Raw genomic sequence first — 21,075 nt, 5'->3', positions numbered from 1 at the left:
TTTCAGTGTTTTCTAAGATTCCATTCTTCTTTCTTAGAAAGGTAGCTTGTCTGTGAAACTATCAAGATTGTCTCTGTACCCCTCTCATCATTTACACTTGAGTGGAGTTTGCTTAATATGACTCACAGAATTCTTTTTATCAGGAGATCACAAAGTAGCTAGCATGGTTGCCATTTCTACAGCCTGGAGAAATGTGTCAAAATTCTTCTAGTTTTAAGTTTATCATCAGAGCTGGATCCACATTACTCAACAGAGTTTCTTCATCTTGAAGATACACCTTGAAGCTTGTAGATGAATCTACATTTTGAATTCCAGCTTCCAAAGAGATTAAGGAGAATCTGAGTTGTGGTCACAGCCCTGAGTATGTTATAGCCTCACAGTTGCATGCCTAAATTAAAACCAAACTGATCCAAAGAAGTTTCAACCATATTCTTGTAAAAGCTACAGGTCCAAACATCTCTTTTCAGAGCCAACAGCTACAACTTCAGTTTTATGATAGTAGTTTGCTGAAAAAATGTCTAGGATGAATCACTCAAAAGTCACCAAGCCATTAAATCGCAGGGTAACTGGCTCTGTGTTCCTCACCCCTGGTCCACCAAGCTACTAGTACACTGAAAATTGTCTGGACATGGGATGCACAACGGAGGGAGTTGGTTGTATTAACCAACCAGTAACTGAGCATGTTCTTTAGTTACTACTTGAACACATTAACACTCCCCCAGTAAATGTATGTGTTAAGGCTGTTACTGAGCTGTTCTTCAGCTGATATAAGGGTAGGCAGCTTCTCTAAAGATCTCAGGGTTCTTTCATAAGATTTTTTTTATGGAATCAAACTCTTCTTCGAGATCCATAGCAAAAGGATGCACAGCAAAAGGATGTCAATGCACATGAGATTTAGCAAGGGAAATTCTGGGTGGGGGGATCACAATGAGAGTGGTGCAGCACTGAAAGCTTTCTAGAGAGGATGCAGAACCTCCATCCTGGGAAATAATCAAAATTCAACTGGACAAGGCCCTGAGCCACCTGATCTTTGAAATTAGTCCTTGCTTTGATCAAAAGGGTGGACTAGACACCTCCAGAAGACCCTTCCAACCTAAATCATTCTATGATTCATTGTCTCCATTTCTTTCAAATGTGGACTTTACTTTCCCTGGGGGCTGACCAGCTGGAAGGCAGCTTTGCAGAAATGGACCTAGGAGTCCTGGTCGACAACAAGTTGAATGTGAACTAACAATGTGCCCTTTCAGTAAAAGACATCCTGGGCTGCATTAGGAATAGTGCTGCCAGCAGGTTGAGGGAGGTGATTATTCCCCTCTGTTCAGTACTGGTGAGGCAACACCCTGGAGTACCGTGTCCCGTGCTAGGCTCCCAGAGAAGAGAGACACAGACATACTGGAGTGAGTCCAGCAAAGGACTGTGAAGGTGGTTCATGGATTGGAGCATCTGACATAGAGGAGAAGCTGACAGAGCTGGGATTGTTCAGCCTGGAGCAGAGGGAGCTCGGGAGGGGGTGTGTGGGGGGGGTGGATCTTATCAATGTGTACAAATACTTGAGGGGGGGAGTAAAGAAGAGGGAGCCAGACTCCTCTCAGAGGTGCCCAGTGTCAGGATGGATGGCAATGGGCACAAACTGAAGTCCAGGAAATGCCATTTAAACAGAAGAAAAGGCTTTTTTACTATGAAGGTACTCAAACACTGGAAGAGGTTTCCAGGGAGATTGTGGAGTCTCCATCCTTAGAGACTGGACAATATTCAAAACCTGGCTGGACATGACCCTGAGACACCTGATCTAGGAGACACTGTAGGGGCATTGGACTGGACAATCTCCAGAGCTCCCTTCCAACCTCAATGGTTATGTGATTCTGTGTCATCCGCAGAGTCTGGCTATGGCTGCTGGGGATGCTGTTCATCCCCAGGTTTGCCTTCATTCAGGAGTACTCTCACTCCTGCCAGCTCCCACCTTGTCCCTTGCAACATGCTGAGAACTCACGTGTCTCTGGAGCACCACCACAGCAGCCAAAGACAAACATTAGTGTTTGTGGGGCTTGTTTGTGATCTAACTCACAGGCGATGCTCACTGCTTATCCCATTCACACCAGACTTTCTTCTGTCCCTGCCTAGTATGCTCCCAGGATACTTGTAGCTTCTGGAAAAAAATATCAGACACAGAGGGCCAACATTCCCCATCATTTGTACTCAGAGAGGTGCTGAAGAATAATTCCACAGGAACACAGCAATCCTCGCCTCCTCCAGCCTGTCTTCAATAGAAGGGCTTAGTCCTTGCAACACTTACTTAGGTGCCTCCTATAATGTGCTGGACTTGTTGAAGCCCTTGGATTCTGAAGAGACAGAAATGGCCCTGCAATGCTGCTTCCAGGGGAGGCTTACAGCTGATACTATAGTGAAATGGTTAAAACTAATGGGAAATAGACACACTTGAATATGTCAGGGAATGGACCTTACACAGAAAATGTATTGTCAGTCCCATGGAAAAAATGTATTTCAATTTAAATTGTGTAAAGAAATAATCCCTGTATACTAATGCTGCTTGGTAACAGGTTTCACTCTCTGAGTACTTGAGAATGACAGGGATTTAAATTATTGGCCCCATTGCTGCATGTGTGAAATGATTTGGTGGTCTCAGCTTAGATAACCGTTGACAGAAATGTGCATCATCGCAGCTAGCATTAATTGGCATCATCGGTGGAAGTCTCAATGGGGAGGTACAGGTATAAATAGTATAGCATAGAAGCTGGCCATTTCCCCTTCTTTGTCATTTCTTCCAATTGCCGGGGAGGTGTTTCCCAGTTGCTCACTGTACTGTGGGTGATTCACAGTCCAGCATCTTCGATCATCATTAGACTCAAAAATTAACATTCATCAAAATTATTTGTAGAACTGCTCAAATAATCCATGGCACAAGCCCCTTAGCGTGCATAAAGACTCCGTTGTGCTTCAAAAAAATTAGCAGCCCTTAGGCTTCAATATATAATCCAAAGTGGTTTCATTCAGACTTCTATTTTGACAGTTATTCAGAAAGCCAATGTTTGATAATTCATAGCTGTCCAGGATAACATTGGCCTCCTGAAAGACCAAAAAGTGGAAATTTGAAAGAAAACACTTAGGGTTATTTATTGAAGCCAAAGGGCTATTATCTTCTAAAATACAAAGAAATCTTTACACACTAAGGGAATTATGCTTGAGGATTTACCTTCACACATTTACGTTTAAAAGGAACGGTGGTTTTTTTTACTTCTAAAAACTCTGAGGTGTTTACTGCTCTTTGTTCATAATGGATAAAAGAAAATTAAAGGTTATTCTGAGAAACTCCAGTCATCATTTCTGTGTCTCTACTTCATAAATCAGTCTTTGTACTAGGAAACACATTTTCAGGCTTATTTATAGAGCATCAGTGACATTCAGTGTTCAGTTAAAGTACTGTAAGTTAATCTCTTTTACATGTACGCAGTTGTTCACCTTTCTATCTTGCTTGTTTGGGGCTTTTTGGTTTTTTCTAAAGTGGTGATGTAAGGTTTTTTCTGTTTGTTTCCTTCTAGGCTGTTGATATTCTTTTGCAGCATGGAGCTTATGTGAATGTTCAGGATGCAGTTTTTTTCACCCCATTGCATATTGCTGCATATTATGGCCATGAACAGGTAACTAAATGGGGGAATTTCAGAAAGCTGAGAAGTGGAACACCGAGGCAACTATAGGTTTAGTGTTAGATATTTTTGCTTTACATTCCAGAGGGTCTTACCATGAAAAGGCCTCACATACTGAAGTTACAATTCTAAGTCAATCTCTAGTTGCTCTAAGAGTCTGAGTATCAACAGGAAATTTCTACACTTTAATCCTCTGTGCTAGGCCCCAGCAAAAATTGGTATCTTCCCTTCTAGACCTCTTGAAACAAATGATTGACTAGCTAGCTTTTATAACCTATAAACAGACTTGGACCCAGAGGCATATTTCAATTGGTGCTTATTCATCCCACATTTCAGAGAGTGCATAAGGAATGTGAGTGTACTATCGTAAGCCTCTCCAAGGAAGTGAACACCACTTCCCAGTAATAATTAAATGGCAATTCTATTGGTTTTCCTTGGAATTCACAAACTAAATTGTGGCCACTTTTAAGTTAACAGAAAAAATGATCATTTAGAGAACAGGATTTTCCACGAGGTCCTGTGCACGTGACAAGTCCAACTGTGCTTGCTTCATTCACACAGATCACAGACTTAATCTGAAGTTCTAACCAAAGCTGGCATTGAACCTCCCAATTCTCTTTCTTTTACTAAAGTATAATTGACATATGGTTAATCTAGCAGTCCGGTCGTCTGCCCTGAATAGCCCTTTTATTTGAAATGTAATAATGGGTCTATTTTGGCTTATGCAAGTCATTCCCTATACCTTTCTTTGGCTAAAAGCATGTATTCTGGGATATTTTCAAGTTTCAAAGGATGACCTCTAGGTAGAGTGCATTTTTCATTTCAGTGACGTATTACTTTGAGTGCATTGAGGAGTTGTAAGAAAAGCTTTTGAAAGAACAGAGTCCAGATGCACACATGATTGAAAATGCTCTACTTCTGTGGCTGAGTGGCAGCAAGGGCGTGAACCCTGGATGTCTTCCTGAGATCCTTCTTTTCATATATATGCACCTCATCGTCCAGTAACATTGAGAAAATCCTTGCATGTTGGGCTGAGAGATTAGTTTGCTTGTTTGCCATAAGCTACTTCTGAACAAATAGTCACAGTCTTGTGAAATTATGCTAAAAGCTCATATGGTGCTCTTGTGACAAGAGGCACTGATCAGAAAGGAAGCTAAGGCTCTGACATCTGTGGGCTTTGAGGCGTTTGTTTTATTATGCTGACTGGTCAGTTAAACAAATACATGTGTCTTGTGTCTAGCCCTTTACCATACATAACATTTTAGAGAATGAATGAGCACTTGCTTTTGGGAATTTTAATATTTTTATAGATATGTAACTTAAAAATGAGTTTTCTATTGAATCTCCTCTCCATGTTTAAACTCTCAAGAGATGCCCACCTATAATATTAGCCAATGCAATATTCTACCTGATTTTGTCAAAAGATTTATTTTCATGTGATATTTTAATTAGCCTTGATGAAATATTTAGGTAACACACCTCTTACTAAAGTTTGGAGCTGATGTGAATGCAAGTGGTGAAGTTGGAGACAGGCCTCTCCATTTGGCTTCTGCCAAAGGCTTTCTCAATATTATGAAGCTCTTGATGGAAGAAGGAAGCAAAGCTGATGGTAAGAAAAGATATTTGAAAAATCAGCTTTAACATTGTATTTTATAGACAGAGTCAGGCCTTTAATCTTGAATTTAGTTTCCTAGCACGTGGTCTGTGTGTGTTGTGTATCATTTTGGGGCAACTGAAACAAAAAAATAGCAGTTGGGGAGTTTTCTTCACTTATTAAGTATGCTTGGTTTGTCATCTCACATGCATTCTGTTTCCATTAATAAGTCAGAGGTGAAAACCAGCAGCACAAAACAAGATTAATATACAGAGGTAGCTTACTATTGAGACACTCATCCGATCAGAGAACACACAGCCGTGTGGTATGCATCTCCACTGAAAATGTCTTCAGTGCAAAGTGAACTCCTAGTGAATGAGATACAGATGAAGGATTTTAAGTCAAAATTGTACAGCAAGTAATTTAAAATAATTCAGATGAGAAATTGCAAATGGTTCACAAACAATTCCACAGAAAATGGAATCTTTTTAGCGCATGCTGTATTATGCTACACAAGCTTCATACGCTTCGTTGTGGGACATTTTCTATGAGAGAAAGTGTGTGTGTGAGAGACGTAATGGGTTGGACAGATACAAAAGTCTATTAGCATGCTTTTGGTATTCTGTGAAAGTTAGGAATCTGTGCAGTCTTTTTACAGGTGATCTCACGCTGATGCCAGTAAGACTGTAACATTACAGTTCAGTGCTGTATATTTTGCATGTGCCACAATTTAAAATATTTTCCATTGTAATTAATATTAGCATGCAACTAGTAGTACTGCTGAATTCTTATGCTCACTCTTTTGTTCCCTCTCCTTATGCTGTTTCAGCAATGTAGAAGGCACAAAACATACCGCACTCCAGCCTTACTTTTCCATTGCTGTGACACTTGCATCATAGGCATGTGCATACACGCTTGTGGCCACATCCTACAAAGTCTTATAAATGCTAAAACTTAGAGGTCAAATTTTATGCATATTATGAATATTAATGCAGAGGTTCTTACATAATAAATAACATCATTAAAATTATTTGAAAATTAATTTCTTAGCCCCAGAATAAGAGAAAGAAAATTTTTTTGAAAAGGAACAGCACATTACTTGCAAAAGTACTGCTCTTTAATACATTTTTGGACTACATCATTACTCTTGTTAACTTATATCCACAATATACAAGGTAAAATCTTGGTCCCCTTGAAGTCTATGGCAAAACTTCCATTAATTTCAATGGGGTTAGGATTTTGCCTAGGGATATCATAATTTGATCTTGGAAAAGCAGAACTGGAAAAACAAGAAACAAACAAACAAACAAACAAAGCATGTGCTACAAGAATCCTGCACGTTATAGGAAGAACAAGAAGTTACCAAAATTCTTCAGCTGCTGCTTCTCAATCTAGCATCCTATTTGATGTCTGGTTCCAGTCTATGCACACAGCTATTCATGACTTAAGAACAATAGAGCATAATAGGGGAAGGTTAAAAAGGGATGCTGTATAGCCACATTTGAAAAGCATGTTAAATTGCCAGGCTCAGTTCTTTCCTAATCTCGCCTGGTCCAATGCCCCACTGACACCTGTTAGTTGACTTCAGGGGAGGACAGTCGAGTGGTCATTTTGCACAAGTTCTGTTTTCTCAAGGCTACAGTCTTCGGTGCTGACTCTGTAAAGCACTGTCATTCCTTAACAATTGTTAAAGCAGGGACAAGAGCCCATGAGGCTTCTTCCTTGCACGGTATGCCCGGTAGTGCCAAAAGCAGCAGCATTCACGTACCCCTGTTCCTACTCTGCTAGTGGCACAAAGACTGTGTTTCTCCCCAATTTCCTCTTCTTTGCTAGATTTTAAAGTATAAATTTACCATATTGTCTGTGAGTCTTGCCTACAGTACACACATCCCACTCGCGCAGTAGAAAAAGTGTGGAGGGAAACAGCATGACTCAGATTTGTAAGTAATTTTTTCAATAGTGAGCTCTTGATGTTTCAGTCTCGGTGTGCGTGCACTGAACTGATATAATTATAATAAAGAGGCGGAAAAGAAGAGATGTTCACTCACCGTAACGAGGCAGTGGGAGGTTCACTATTAGTTAGTTTATTCCAAAAGGAAAAGAATCTGGGGCACCGTTTCAGATTCTTTTCTTTAAAATCAATATCTTCAGCATTGGAAAAAGAAAAAGGAGACTGGAAGCGGGAAGTCTTTTCCTCACAAAGTAGCACACTTTGAAACTTGGTATAAAGACAGCAGCGGAGGAACAACTCTTAAATGCCTAGGAATGAAAGTAATTGGTGAAATAACCTGAAGAAATTTTGGCAGTATTCTGTGCAGACCAGTAATTGGTGTCATAAACTTGAACTGTTTCTTTTAACATAACCTGACTGACTCGTTGATCAGCTCTGGGGCCATGGCAACTGAAGAAAACCAGTTCACTAGAGAACTAGTTGGTGGCCAGGAAACAAGCATTTCCTTTGCTTCACATAAGCTAAATGCTATTTTTTATTATTATTCAAACTGGTGGTGTTGGAGGTTTCTTTCAGGGACCACGTGATATAAAATGTATTCTTTCTTCTTATAACTCCTATGGTCTTTTAATAAAACTTGTCTGCTTTCAGGACTACTGAGCTGCCTAGAGTTGCAGCTGCTTTTTTTTCAAGTATCTTTGAAAATCACTGTCACCTCTGCCAAATAAATTAAATTTAAAGCCAGAGTTTGATATTAAAAATCCATGCACGCTCAGTCATGCTTCTCTGAATATTAAACAGATATCGCTCACTGGGACTTGGGAAATTTCCCTTATTTTTTTAAAACAGACTTGCACTGTCTTTTCTTCATCCTTTTACTTGCTGAAATGGTTTCATCTGTTACTTTCTACCTACATAATGTCTCAGTCCTAAGAATAATTTCTACAGTTCTCCATTTTGTTCCAGAACAGAACTTAGCATTTGCTTATTTTTACTGTTTACTTGTAAGGCAATCTGAATTTTTAGTCTCTGACTGCCATGACAGTTGTACTATCTATACTCAATTTAATATAAAAATACTTTAGAATCTCAATTTGAAGAACTCTCCTGTACTTTTCTTTAGTAATTTCTGAATCAGTTATATATTTTTTGCCATAACTCTCTTCTAAAGTGTTTTTGACTGATTTTGTTTTGTTTTGACTCTGAAATTCTCCTTTTTAAGACAATATTCCAGTTTACCTGACGTGTTTCATTTAGAAATCAAAAAGCTATCAATTAAAACAAAAACCATCATCCCATGCTGTAGTTATATATCCTTCCAGAGGCAAAGGAAATGGCTTGCAAGTATTTCACATCATTTCCAACTGCATAAACAAAGGAGAAGATAGACATTTCCTTCCTTGCTCCATCTTACACCTTGTTGTGTTGTAGAAGCTCATGGCCCTGAGACCTCTGATGTCCTTCAGGCCATTCTGTGGGTACATATTCTAAAATGCTGACATTTATTATTATAAAACTTTGACATTTATTCTTCTCTTATTTATTGCACTTCAGAATGAATCTGTGTCTGGTACCGCATCATAATAAAAAATAAAGGCTAACATGTCACATGAATCTATAAAGTGAAGAATTATTTTAGAATAGAGAAATAAAACAGTTTGCTCCTTTTAATACAAGACTGCTAGGAAGGTTAGTGGGGGCAGTTAATGAAATTTGCGGACCACAAGCTTAATATAAGTTACAGTCATTCCTTTTTTTTCTTCTTTTTGGCCTGAAACATAATTCATCTTTGGAACTATCTGTCACTAGACATCAGTGAAGTTATAAGTTCAGCTCATTTTAAAGGAGTGTCCATTTCTGTGAGCATTCAGCATTACTTCAGGCAGGTTTTAAAACAGGGATTTATTTTAATTTTCATTGTTCCTTATACTCACCGAAAATCAAAAGAAGACAGAACCTCAGAATGTGTGTGGTTTACCCTTTGTCCCAAGGAGGCTCAGCTATAGGAAAGAATTGTTCCTGAGAGATGTTTGTCAAAGTTGTGCCTAAAAGCCTGCTTAGTACAAGTTTGGAAACTAATGGACAAGTTATTCCTTAGTAGTCTATTAATTTCTTGTAAACTGTCTCAAAGATCTGGTGCTAGACTGAATTGAGACCTAAATGTTGTACAAAGTAGGCTGGATTTGTCAATTCAGTTATAGTATCAACCAGTTATGGTTGTCCTATCTTTAAACATAGAAAGAAATACACTGAGAATCACAGAAATACATGTTCGCTTTTAAAACTGAATAAAGACCTTTTTTGGATAATGAAAACAGTATTTATATGTCTCTACACCAATGGAGAGCTCTGCCTAGAGCCTTGTCCAATCTCTTCCTTGCTTCCTACTAGATAGGTAAAGAAAGAGACGTATAAGGTATATCCATACCCATTTCAAGCATGCCTAAGAAGGTTCCCAGGTGCCGGAATGCAACTGCCTATCCTGTAAACAGAGAGAAGGATCCCTGACATGGATGTGGTCCAGGATAACTGGCAGTGTCAAACAATTCCTGCCTGTGGGTCAAGGATCTTCCAAGGACGGCTCCCCAGTAGACAGGCTGCATGCAACTGCCCTGAAAACAGTTTGATACTATTGGTAGATACCAGCAGTTCTGTGATCTTGGCCTCAATGCCAGGAATGTTCCCAGTCATATTTACGTTATTAGTACACATGCAGCCATAGTCTCACACTGTTCACTTGATAATAACTATTCTCAAGAATTGTTGGGTTTATGTTGCTCTATTACAGAATCATTTTTAGATAGAAGTTCATGAAAAAAGTGTGTAGCATTAGTGTTTGCTCTACTAATATAACAACAGTCTAGATTAGATAGTTTCAGAAATGTGAATCTGCTTCTGCATGCTAACTGAAGCAACATTTTGATCTAACAGGTCACTTACTCATAGGTTTCCAAGTGCTTTGCTGAACTGGGACCCAAATCTTCAAAAAAGAATCTTGGTCTAACTGAAAGACAGTTGAATCTATGAATTTTTTAAAATTTCCTTATTGCTTGCTAATATTGTCTATCCTACAACAACCCTACTATTTCACCCAAAATGTCTGAGAATATGAGCCAGCCAGGAGTTTAAGAAATCACATCAAATTCAAGTCCTTCGTGCATATGCTTATTTGAGAGGTATTTAGAATGAATGAGTTTCAGTTTTCTTTTGCTTTTAATCTTACACTGTTGTGTGCTGTTTAAAGCAACTGTTTTTGCAGGTAGAAGGATACAAGAATTGGTCTTCAGAAAATTAGAAAAAAATGCTTTTATTGGATATATTTTTATAAGTTGTGCGCAACATACACAATGCATGATTTTGTGACATAAAGCACTGGAAGGGCGAATCTCTTAAATAGAACAAGACCTTTGTATCACACATTGTTTGTTTCCCATGTGAAATTATAGTGAACCAACAGAGACAAATACCATTCCCACCCAACAATAATATACTATGTCTCCAATTTTGCTCATTCTTTTATATAGTTTCATGTTCTGTCAGAGAATACTCCCATCCTCTTAAGTATGTGAAGCGCATACATAATCATCCTTGCAGGTGAAAAGAGACATTGAGCAAAATGAAAACACTGGTAATCCAGACGTTTGAATGAATTCTCCTCTTCCGTTCTTGCCTTTTATGTATTTATATTTTAATAGTGACTGTGAAAAATATATCCTTATTGTGTCTCCTCTATTTTTTTTAATTTTCTTTTTTGTCACTGTATAACTATATCAACAACCCTTGATCCTGCTACTCAAGGAAGCTAACATAAACCTTAAAACCAACTGGATTTACCTTTCCTAAGAGCAGCAATGAAGTACATTTCTTCCTAGTATGTGTAATTAATAACTATTGTTCCATGCATTTGGAATAACTCAGTGGATTGCTTTCTTACATACAGTAACTACGTATCTTACTTTTGCTTCACATTGTGATATACTGACAGCAATTGCTCTTTCTAAGGGTCATTTATAACTTGTGATTCATTCATGGAAAGCTACATCAAAACATTCAATACATCTGCTATTGGAAGAAAGCAATTATACCCTAAGTCCAAAAAATCATCTTGACAGTATACTACAGATGACACTGAGTAATGTAGTCTTGATATATGAAAGCTCACAGAAATTTCAGCTTTAAAGAAATAGGACCATAAATATTTTAGCAGGAGGTTACATAACGTATGTGCACAACACATAAAGCATTACTAAATATCCAAAACAAGCTATGTTAACTATAAAATACTTTCTTTGGTCTCTTTCTGGGTCAAATGGCAGTGAATGCTCAGGACAATGAGGATCACGTTCCTCTGCATTTCTGCTGTCGATTTGGACACCATGAAATTGTGAAGTTCTTACTCCAGAGCAGCTTCGAAGTTCAACCCCATGTGGTGAATATCTATGGAGACACACCTTTACATCTGTGAGTCATGTGGAGAAGCTCTGTTTTACATGGTTTGGGCCTAATTAGAAAGCTGGTGTCGTTAACAACTCTTTACTGTCTTCATCTTCAGTGCGTGTTACAGTGGAAAGTTTGAAGTTGTCAAGGAAATAATTCAGCTCTCAGGAACAGAAAGTCTCACTAAAGAAAATATATTCAGTGAAACGGCTTTCCACAGGTGAGATGTTTAAAACGCCATTATCAATAGAATTCCACTTATACATGCATGCAATACAACACCCGAAATAACAAATGTCTCACCAACAGCCAGATGAGGAACAAAGAAAGCAGTGAGCTCGACATGGATGTTAAGTTTGTATCCTGAGATACAGGAGAGAACATGAAGTAAGAGGTAGAACCAGATAGTGAATGGGGAGACAGAGAGCAAGTAAGGGTGAGAAAGGTAGGAAAGGCATCAGGTTCGTCAACATCTGTATGAATAACAGTTTCACCTTCTGTCCAGTTTGGAAGCTGAGTTTAGAGCCTGTTGTGCCTAGAAACCTGCTGGAGTCTAGATATTCTAAATTAGAAATGAGGTGGCAAAACACAGTTTGGTCATGATGCTGTAAGTTTGTAAAGTGTTATTTAAGAGGCACTTTGCAAAACAGACTGTATTAATTTTGCAGAGCTGTGCAAAATTAATTTATACAAGAATAATTAGAATGTTTCTGAAATGACAGAAGTGAACATGCTTTGGTGCATTTGCACATTTCTAAAGATCCTTTATTCTATTACTACATTTTTATCTCTGTGTAATTCTTTTTAAATTTTTGTCCTTTTATGGACTATAGGATTCACTTTTCCCTTTATTTTTGCAGTGCTTGCACCTACGGAAAGAACATAGAACTTGTAAAATTTCTTCTTGACCAGAATGTTGTAAGCATCAATCACCAGGGAAGAGATGGACATACAGGTAACTTCATCATCCTTATTGTATATGAGTGCCTATACCAGCACCAAAAAATTTGGAAGCCATATACGCAATCAGGATTTCCAGGGTAATTCCCATGATAATTCGATGATCAGCATCCAATTACCTTTCAGACAGATCTCAACTTTTTTGTAATATGTTTGCAGGCAGGCATAGAAGTGATAAGAGTTCAGTGAGGATGTGTCAGGCTCATTAGCTTGTATATGAGTAAGAGAACCTGATGTAAAGTGATTCTCCTATAGTTAGGCTTCTAAGCAGTTTTAAGAATTGGGCCCAAGTATTATTCTTCTAGGGTATGGGCATATAGGAGAAAGTGTCTGAAGGGCTGCACACCTCCATGTTCCTACTACAGGCAATGAAAAAAAGAGCCTCCTTTGTTTCTACTTGCTTTTCCTCACGTACAAAGTTGTTAAATGTGATTTGCAGGTGGTAAAGTAAAAGCTGATATGTTGTGTAGCAGGCAATAGATTGGTTCTCGCAGCATTAATATTTTATTTTCACCTATTGCCTCAGGTATTTTTTTATAATATATTCCTTTATCGAGGAAATAAATTTGTGCTTTATAGTTGTTGCTGCAAGTCCTATCATGATGTTCTGATAGTTGTGCTTACTGTGCTTCTCTGATGTTCTAGGATTACACTGTGCTTGCTACCATGGTCATATTCGACTTGTACAGTTTTTACTGGATAATGGAGCTGATATGAATCTGGTAGCTTGTGATCCCAGCAGGTCCAGTGGAGAAAAGGATGAGCAAACCTGTTTGATGTGGGCTTATGAGAAAGGTATTTCAGTTTTCTAGTTTCTGCTACAAAGTCCATAAGAACAGTACAGGAAGGAGAGAACAGTACAAAATAACCCCTCAGCCCCTGTAGACTAAGAGCTCTCACCATCTGCTTTCCAGTTCCTAGCATGAGGGGTTACAAAAAACAGCCCTTTTCTTTATCTTCTCAGATACTCTGTTAAACATCAGTTTAATTCAACACAAACTCAAGGACAGGTGTATTTATGTGCTGCTAAAATAGAAAACGTACAGCCTGTTCAGAAAAGGCTATTTCTCCCTCTGGAATGTGCATGAGGAGTTTTAATTTTATTACTGAAGGAGGCGCTACAAGGAGCGATGAATCAGAGTCACTAATCTTAAATTCTTGCAAATATGGATCAAAGCAAGGCATTTCCATGGTTCCTGTCCTATATGTACAGCAATGTGTCAGTTTTCTGTCCTTTTTTTGACTCCACACAAATAAAAAGCTTTATTTCTTCCTGAAAATGTTTTTGATGTTCACATCCATTTATGGATTTCATCGGTGTTTGAGAGCATGTATTTATGTGGGATACCCTTCAGTTTATTCTTCCTGGCATTGCCATTCCACCCTTATGGACTGTGGAAGACAGTCTCTTCATTGCTTTGATAAAGAAGCGACCATCTTCTTTGGGTTAACATTTATGTTAAGTGATAACACTTCAAACATTTAGTTCAAGTATCCTCTGAGTTTGGATGTCCAGAAAGCTGCTATCTGTAAAAACCTGTTCTTGATTTAAATTCCTATGTTTTAGAGAATTGTTCCATTATGCTGACACTCTTTGGTGTGAACTCATGTCCCTGGCAGCCTAGTGAGTCAGCAGGACTTCTTTGCTGTAGAAGGTAGCTTCTGATAACAGGATAAGAGTCAGCAAAAAAGCCTCTGCCTCGTCTGTTTCCTCTAGCACCCTTAAGAGTTGGAGTTGTAAGTTTTTTTGCAGGACGCTAGAAGATCTAGCAAACAACCTTTCCGTAACTTGTGGGCTTACTGGTCTTTCCCTGTAATAAGCCAAAAAGTTTGTACTCATTAGGGTATCTCTGAAAAATATCCTTAAAGAAATGCCAACAAACTTTGCAACTGAAGAAACAGGCAATGATAGGTAGCATTTGGTACATGATCCAAGCACCATGACCTCAGTACAAATGCGTATCTTTTCCTTCTCTTCTTGCCTGCTCTCATCTTTGTAAGCAGCAAACGGGAACATTTCCCGTCGGCCTGGCTGTATGAATAAGCAGTGCTGAGCCCAGCCATTTACAGTGAGCACAAAGCAAGAACTTGAAAGTGCTCTTCTTTCCTGTATGTTTTCTAGGGCATGGGGGAAAATATAAGTTAAAGTTGGAGGATTCTGGGGCATTCCCCCCTCCTCCAAAAGCATCGCAGTACCACTTATTATGAGAATGACTGTAATGTAGTAAAACTATGGATTTCAAAGGCCTTTCAAAAACCTGATATTGGCATAATACTCTGTATGAAATTACTGAGGGAAAACTCATCTTTGAAAGGTTTAGAAAAGAATTTTGAATGTTACCAAGCAGAACTTTGTGCATCAAACATCCGAGAGAGTGAGCATGCTGTGCACACACCGCTCTCTTCTGGTTCCTTGCAAAGGAGAATGATGAGTATAGCAACTGCCTACAGCAATATAGTGTACAAATTTTGTCCAGTTTAGGACACCAGAACTGAAATATTTTCAGGCACTGGTTGTCCTTGTAAGGCCTATTGAAGGCTGTTGTCAACTTCCATTTTAGGATTTCTGTAGCAGGGTTTTTTCTATTGACATATATCGCAACTTAGGATTAGGTGGACTCATGAAAATAACATGTTTTTTTTCACTGGCAGGTATTTCCCTATATTTCTGTAGTTAAGAATCATAGTATGTTTCAGATTAGCGCCGTTGTATCTTTGTTTACATGTTTTATAGGCACATTTTTTAAAAAATCTCCTGATTTTGTATAAATCAATTAAAAAAAAAGACTATTGCGCTTACCTGCAAATCCTTATATTTCCTTTTTCTTTCCTAGGTCATGATGCCATTGTGACCCTTCTGAAGCATTATAAGAGACCTCAAGACGAATCACCCTGTAATGAATACTCACAACCTGGAGGAGGTATGGTCTGAGAAATCACTTTATTCTCTAACCGAACTGTCTGGTCCAAAGACCGCTGAAGTCTCTGGGAATATTCCACAGATGTCAGGGAGCTTTGGATCAATTCTGTCTGGCACAAAAAATTAGTGTCATGAGAATCCCCATTTTCCAGGTACCCTCTATTTATGTCAAAATTCTTCCTTTATCTTAAAATAGAGTTGTCACTTTGTATTACTAGAAAGAAAAGCTAAAAGCTGTGAGATGAAGATCAATCCCTAGTAATCATTACTCATATCTTTTTACATCCTTAATACCTTGTTTAGCCATTCTCTTTGTGTTGTTTAGCTCTGATGCTCCTTTGATTACTGACATTCGGTATATTTCTATACTCAGTCCCCCTTACATTTTTTAACATCTTTGGATATCTAATTCCCCCTTGGGAAAAATTAATTACCCTTTTTGCTACAAAAATACTCATTTCTATTGGCAACTAAATGACAAGTGGCAAGAAGAACGTTAACGAAAGCAGCTGATAAACAGAACATTTTGCAGTGTGTTGACACTGTCTACAGAGAGAGTGAATAAGTTATACATTGCGGCTTGTCCAGGTCATTGACTCCTCCTGCCATGGAAACAGGAGGAACCCTACAGTCAGCAGCAGAATCAATCTGCTTCCTGCATTTCCAGCTCTGCAGAGTAGTTTGACCTGTTCCAGGTTTAGGTTTAGTATATCTCAAGTGTACGTAAATCTTTAGAGGACTAAGTTTATGTATGTATTGGAAATTTATTTTGGCAAGCAATTAACACACCCAGACAGATTTCTTAATGCTGATTGTTAAAAGAACTCAGCTCCCACTTAAGCAGAAAAACAAGAGATGAAATTTTTGGTACATGGAGAAAGCTGAGGTCTTTTGGAAAATCTAGTCAGTGAACTAAACAGTGCAATATGCTTGCAGCCCAACTGTCAGAACTCGTGAATCTGATCTGAGTTCCTTTGCAGAACCGAGCTGACATAAAAGGCTATGTTGGCCTTCTTTAACACCAGTGAAAATCAGTATCGTTCTACAGCATTTAGTAAAGCTATATCCAAATTACTTTCAGGAACGCAGCAATATAATGTCACAATCATATGGGTTTGTGTGCTTATGTGTATTTTCACCCCTTTATTTTTCATTCTTTAAGCAATCATTGCCTCATTAATTTGTCAGTACAAATGTTTACACCGTCTTTGAATTCCATAAAATTCATTCTGTTCTTTTATTTCAGATGGTTCCTATGTGTCAGTCCCGTCCCCTCTAGGAAAGATTAAAAGCATGACTAAAGGTATTCTCAATGGCAAGGGAAAACTTGAACTTTTATGGTCTTTTTGCCCAAGGTGTTTGTCAGCCTAAACATACTACGCAAGATTCATTATTCCTGGAATTTTCATTGTTCAGAAATGTAATGATGTGCATAAGCAGCAGCTATATTTCCCTAGAATAATTTTAGGAAACAATATACTTAGCTTCGTTGCTCGGCATCATGATAACTCCTGTATTTATCTTATTTTCATTTACTTTAAAATATATTTTTATTTCTTTGGAGAAAAGGATGTCATTGTGAATTAGTACTAATGAAATACACACATATCCATGAATGCAAACAAATATCGTATTGAATTCCACTGTAAAATGCCTGGATTATCTTTACAAGAAAAATTCTGTCCAAAAATAATTTGTGTTAACCTGAAACACATATAGATAAAACATTCAGATGAATATTTGTACTTTAAAATATTTCATTTTTCGTGGTGCTTTCAATTTTCCACTTTGAATATTCACTCTGGATACAGTCAAATCCTTACATCCTTTACATAGCAGCATTAAAATATTCCATTTAGAAATATTCTGATAAACTTTATAGTAATAAACCAAAAAGATCGACAAGGTAGAGAAGTTTGCTAACTAAATTAAGTTGCAAAATTTAGATTTCACATGTCACTAGAGAGTCAGTCAGATCTGGAATAACAACTCCTGCATCAGTAATGAGCACTAGCTATACAGAAAAAAGGGAACTAATTCTCCGTATAAAGAATTTTATGCAACCATGACATGATACAGGCAGAATATGCTTATGGGACAGCGTTCATCACTGGTAAGATTTTAAAGCCAAGAAAGCCCAAGGCAACTGTAGCATTGCAAGTATTTGTTATTGCGGTTTACTGTGGTTACTGAAAGAAAAGGGAATAGGATTACCAGTCAACCAATTTACAGGAGGAAAATCAGCTTTTACTGTGCAACAATTTTGTGAAGTTAAATGCTTATATTCTGTCCTTCTCCATGACCCCGCATTTTACAAATAGGATAAGTGTGTTCTTTTGCAGAAAAGGCAGATGTTCTCCTCCTCCGTGCTGGTTTGCCATCACATTTCCATCTTCAGCTCTCTGAAATAGAGTTCCATGAGATTATCGGCTCAGGTACCAGAAATAAGAATGCATCTGTTTTAAATGTCTGATGTTGATAATAAATATCTTTGTGGTTATTTATTTTAAACCATTTTAGGGTCTTTTGGAAAAGTATATAAGGGACGATGCAGAAATAAAATTGTCGCAATCAAACGGTAAGTTTATCAGACTTTTCCATCTTGTTTTGGTTAATGACCTAGTTTGAAGTATTAAAAAAACCCCATATTTTATTATATTTTTGCCTTACTGTTTTCTCTCATGTAAATTCTAAGCTATCGAGCCAATACCTACTGCTCCAAATCTGACGTGGACATGTTCTGTCGTGAAGTTTCTATTCTCTGCCGATTGAATCATCCATGTGTCATCCAGTTTGTGGGAGCTTGCTTAGATGACCCAAGTCAGTTTGCTATAGTCACTCAGTATATTTCTGGAGGATCGCTCTTCTCCCTGCTTCATGAACAGAAGAGGTATTCCGCTCGTTCTCTGCTTGGGCTTGTGGTACAGAATTCAGAAGACCAGTAAACCTATGCTGATGTAAATGTTATTCATTTCAGTAAACAACAATAGAGAAAGGAACACACTAGAAAAATTCTAGCTTTCATTCAGATTATTGGGTGTACAAGGGAAATTAATAAGTAATCACAAAATTGTTATTTAGTCATTATTTTACATTATATACATTTACATTACATAGATTGTATAACATTATTTTGTATTTAAAACAATTTTAAAGGTTCCATGATTTACAGATAAAAATAATTTACAGATAATTCTTGTCTGTTTATTAACTTTGAGTAATATTATTTTTTTTTTCAAAATATAGAACTCTTGATCTGCAGTCTAAATTAATCATTGCTGTAGATGTTGCCAAAGGCATGGAGTACCTCCACAATCTTACACAACCAATCATACATCGTGATTTGAACAGGTAAGTTTCTTTCTTTATCCTAAAAATTCAGGGAATATGAAGCCTCAAAGCAACAATGATGGCCTGCAGTCTCATCTGTATTTGCAGACCCTTGTAACTGTGCGGGATCTCATTAACACTGATGGAGCTTTGAGGAGGGTCTGCTTGCATCAGTTGGACTGGGGAATTGGGGCACGACGCTTTCACATTCACTGGAGGCTTTAATACATTTTAGTTGAATGACTTGAGAGACGGTAGTCAACGTCATGCTTATAATAATTTCGCTGACAGATATCTGAAATTTACAAAATATTTATACCCTATTTGCATACATTAGTCCTGTGGGATAGCCTTTTTACAACTTATGTGATGTAGTATATTTCCCCAGTATAATTAATTTAATCCAAAACTTTAATTAATTCATTTCACCTACTTTTGCCCCTTTAAGAATCAAGTGCCTAATTTAAACTAGTCACTAGTCCCCCTAAGGTCAATGCAGAAATGTGAAAAGACATCCAGAAGGCAACCCCTCCCGTTTGTTTTAGGTGCCTGTCTTGAAAAGGGAGGAGCCTTGGATGAGCCTGTGCTTGTTACGGAGAGGGGAGCAACCACCTACTTTAGACTAAGTGCCTAATGCTGACACTCATAGAGGTATGGTAGGTAAACCCCAGCCCAGGTGTCAGCTGACAGTGCCACTGGCAAAGAAGTAGGAGAGAGTCTACATGAGTCGGTTATCCAGATTTCCTTCTGGAAATGAAACTGGCCTGAAAAAACTCAGAGCTTTTATACAAACCGCTATGAGTCACCTTTGCTAAACTGTAATTGTCATTAAAGGACACAACTGCTAAAACCTAGTATTTTCTCGCATCTGGCCCACCATCATTCAGTCTTTCTTAGAAGCAGGAAACATCTTCTCTACTGAACGGAATTTTTTTGTGTCATGTCTACATCAGAAATCACTCAGACTAGCCATTCTGCACTAACTTGTGCTTTGGAAGGGGACTAACCAAAATTGCCTGTAAATGTATTTAAAGAAAAGCAACCAGGTGAAGAAAGTTAGTGCTGAATAGCTGTTGCACTTTTTAGCCGCAGTAGTTTGCTTGGAAACAGCTCCTTCATATGTACGAGCACTGTGACAAGAAAGCTGCTACAGAAAGAATTCTTAAAAAGCAGGATGAAGTGAGTTACAAAATGGGTTTTCTTCAGTGTCAGACATACACCTCTTCATTTTCCACTAGCTTAACTACTTGTTTTTAAAAAAATTACAGAAATGTTCATTTTGTTTATATCACAAGTGACTGGGCCTGTAGAGTTGTGGTGATATAATAAATAACATTTTCTGGCATCTTGCTGTAAGTTTTCATTTCCTAGTGACACTGATAGCTGCAGTGAAAGATTCCTTATGAAAGACACTCATTCTTTCAGAAAAAGGAGCTGGGGTTTTTCCCTTTGCTAGGTGAAGAAGTAAACTGATTGTGAGACTATGCCCAGTTCAGGGTTCTGGTATGAAATTCTGAAAAAATATGAGGCAGCAGCAATTTTCTGGACATTGTTGTTGGCATCTCCAGGAGAACAGCATGGCTTGCACACATGAAAAGTCCTGTTTTCTTGCTCCAAGTGTACCCACACTGACAGCTCTACAAAGGACACCTATGAAGCGAGGGACTTCAAATGTAGTATTTGTCTTTTATAAACGGGAGGTTTCTTGGGATTTGAAGCATAACACGGACACAGTGTGTGTATATGTAAGACCAGTCATAGGGATGCAAGCTGAAGCCCACCAAACTCAGTGTCCTGTCTCTGGCAGCGGCCCATAGTGACAAATTGGAGAGCCAGGCATGTATATAATGACAATGTCTTGAATTCTCTCTCAGTGCCCAAGAACTTTGGATTCAAAAGGGTACTTTCAAAAATGAGTACCTGCTCTTGAAGTCATTTTTTAAACAAAAGAATAACTCTATTTGTGGTTATGCAAGAAAAAATATCCTTGCAGACTGAAGAAGAAAATCAGATCACTAATGCAAAACAAACTGCACATTTCTTTATTTTAGCCTGAAAAGTGCAGTCTACAAACCATATCACTTCAAGCCAGTCTTCTGGGATTTATGTGCCCTAAGTTAGCAATATTGGCACAAATTCTGCTTTATACTCTGACTGCAAATTCTAGCACACTTTGCTTTATTCATCTACGTATGACTGCATCCATCTGCTCATATTAAAA

At 38.1% G+C, this 21,075-nt stretch overlaps 1 protein-coding gene across 6 annotated transcripts in view; it reads left to right on the top strand.

Annotated features, from left to right (window-relative positions):
• Positions 1-21,075, top strand: part of LOC143161202 (serine/threonine-protein kinase TNNI3K) — a 101,587-nt gene that overhangs the window by 20,250 nt on the left and 60,262 nt on the right. For all 6 annotated transcript variants that reach the window (XM_076339931.1, XM_076339932.1, XM_076339930.1 and 3 more), the window contains 12 exons: positions 3,558-3,656; positions 5,133-5,271; positions 11,524-11,668; positions 11,760-11,864; positions 12,505-12,599; positions 13,250-13,399; positions 15,439-15,525; positions 16,771-16,827; positions 17,867-17,959; positions 18,045-18,102; positions 18,220-18,414; positions 18,771-18,875. In XM_076339931.1, coding sequence (XP_076196046.1) covers positions 3,558-3,656; positions 5,133-5,271; positions 11,524-11,668; positions 11,760-11,864; positions 12,505-12,599; positions 13,250-13,399; positions 15,439-15,525; positions 16,771-16,827; positions 17,867-17,959; positions 18,045-18,102; positions 18,220-18,414; positions 18,771-18,875 — 1,328 coding nt within the window. The remainder of the gene's footprint in view (positions 1-3,557; positions 3,657-5,132; positions 5,272-11,523; positions 11,669-11,759; positions 11,865-12,504; positions 12,600-13,249; positions 13,400-15,438; positions 15,526-16,770; positions 16,828-17,866; positions 17,960-18,044; positions 18,103-18,219; positions 18,415-18,770; positions 18,876-21,075) is intronic.

This window comes from Aptenodytes patagonicus, chromosome 5 (assembly GCF_965638725.1).
Source record: "Aptenodytes patagonicus chromosome 5, bAptPat1.pri.cur, whole genome shotgun sequence".
Classification (NCBI taxonomy): Eukaryota; Metazoa; Chordata; class Aves; order Sphenisciformes; family Spheniscidae; genus Aptenodytes; species Aptenodytes patagonicus.
The sequence above is the reverse complement of the archived record's forward strand: the minus strand, read 5'-3'. Positions and strand labels throughout refer to the sequence as shown.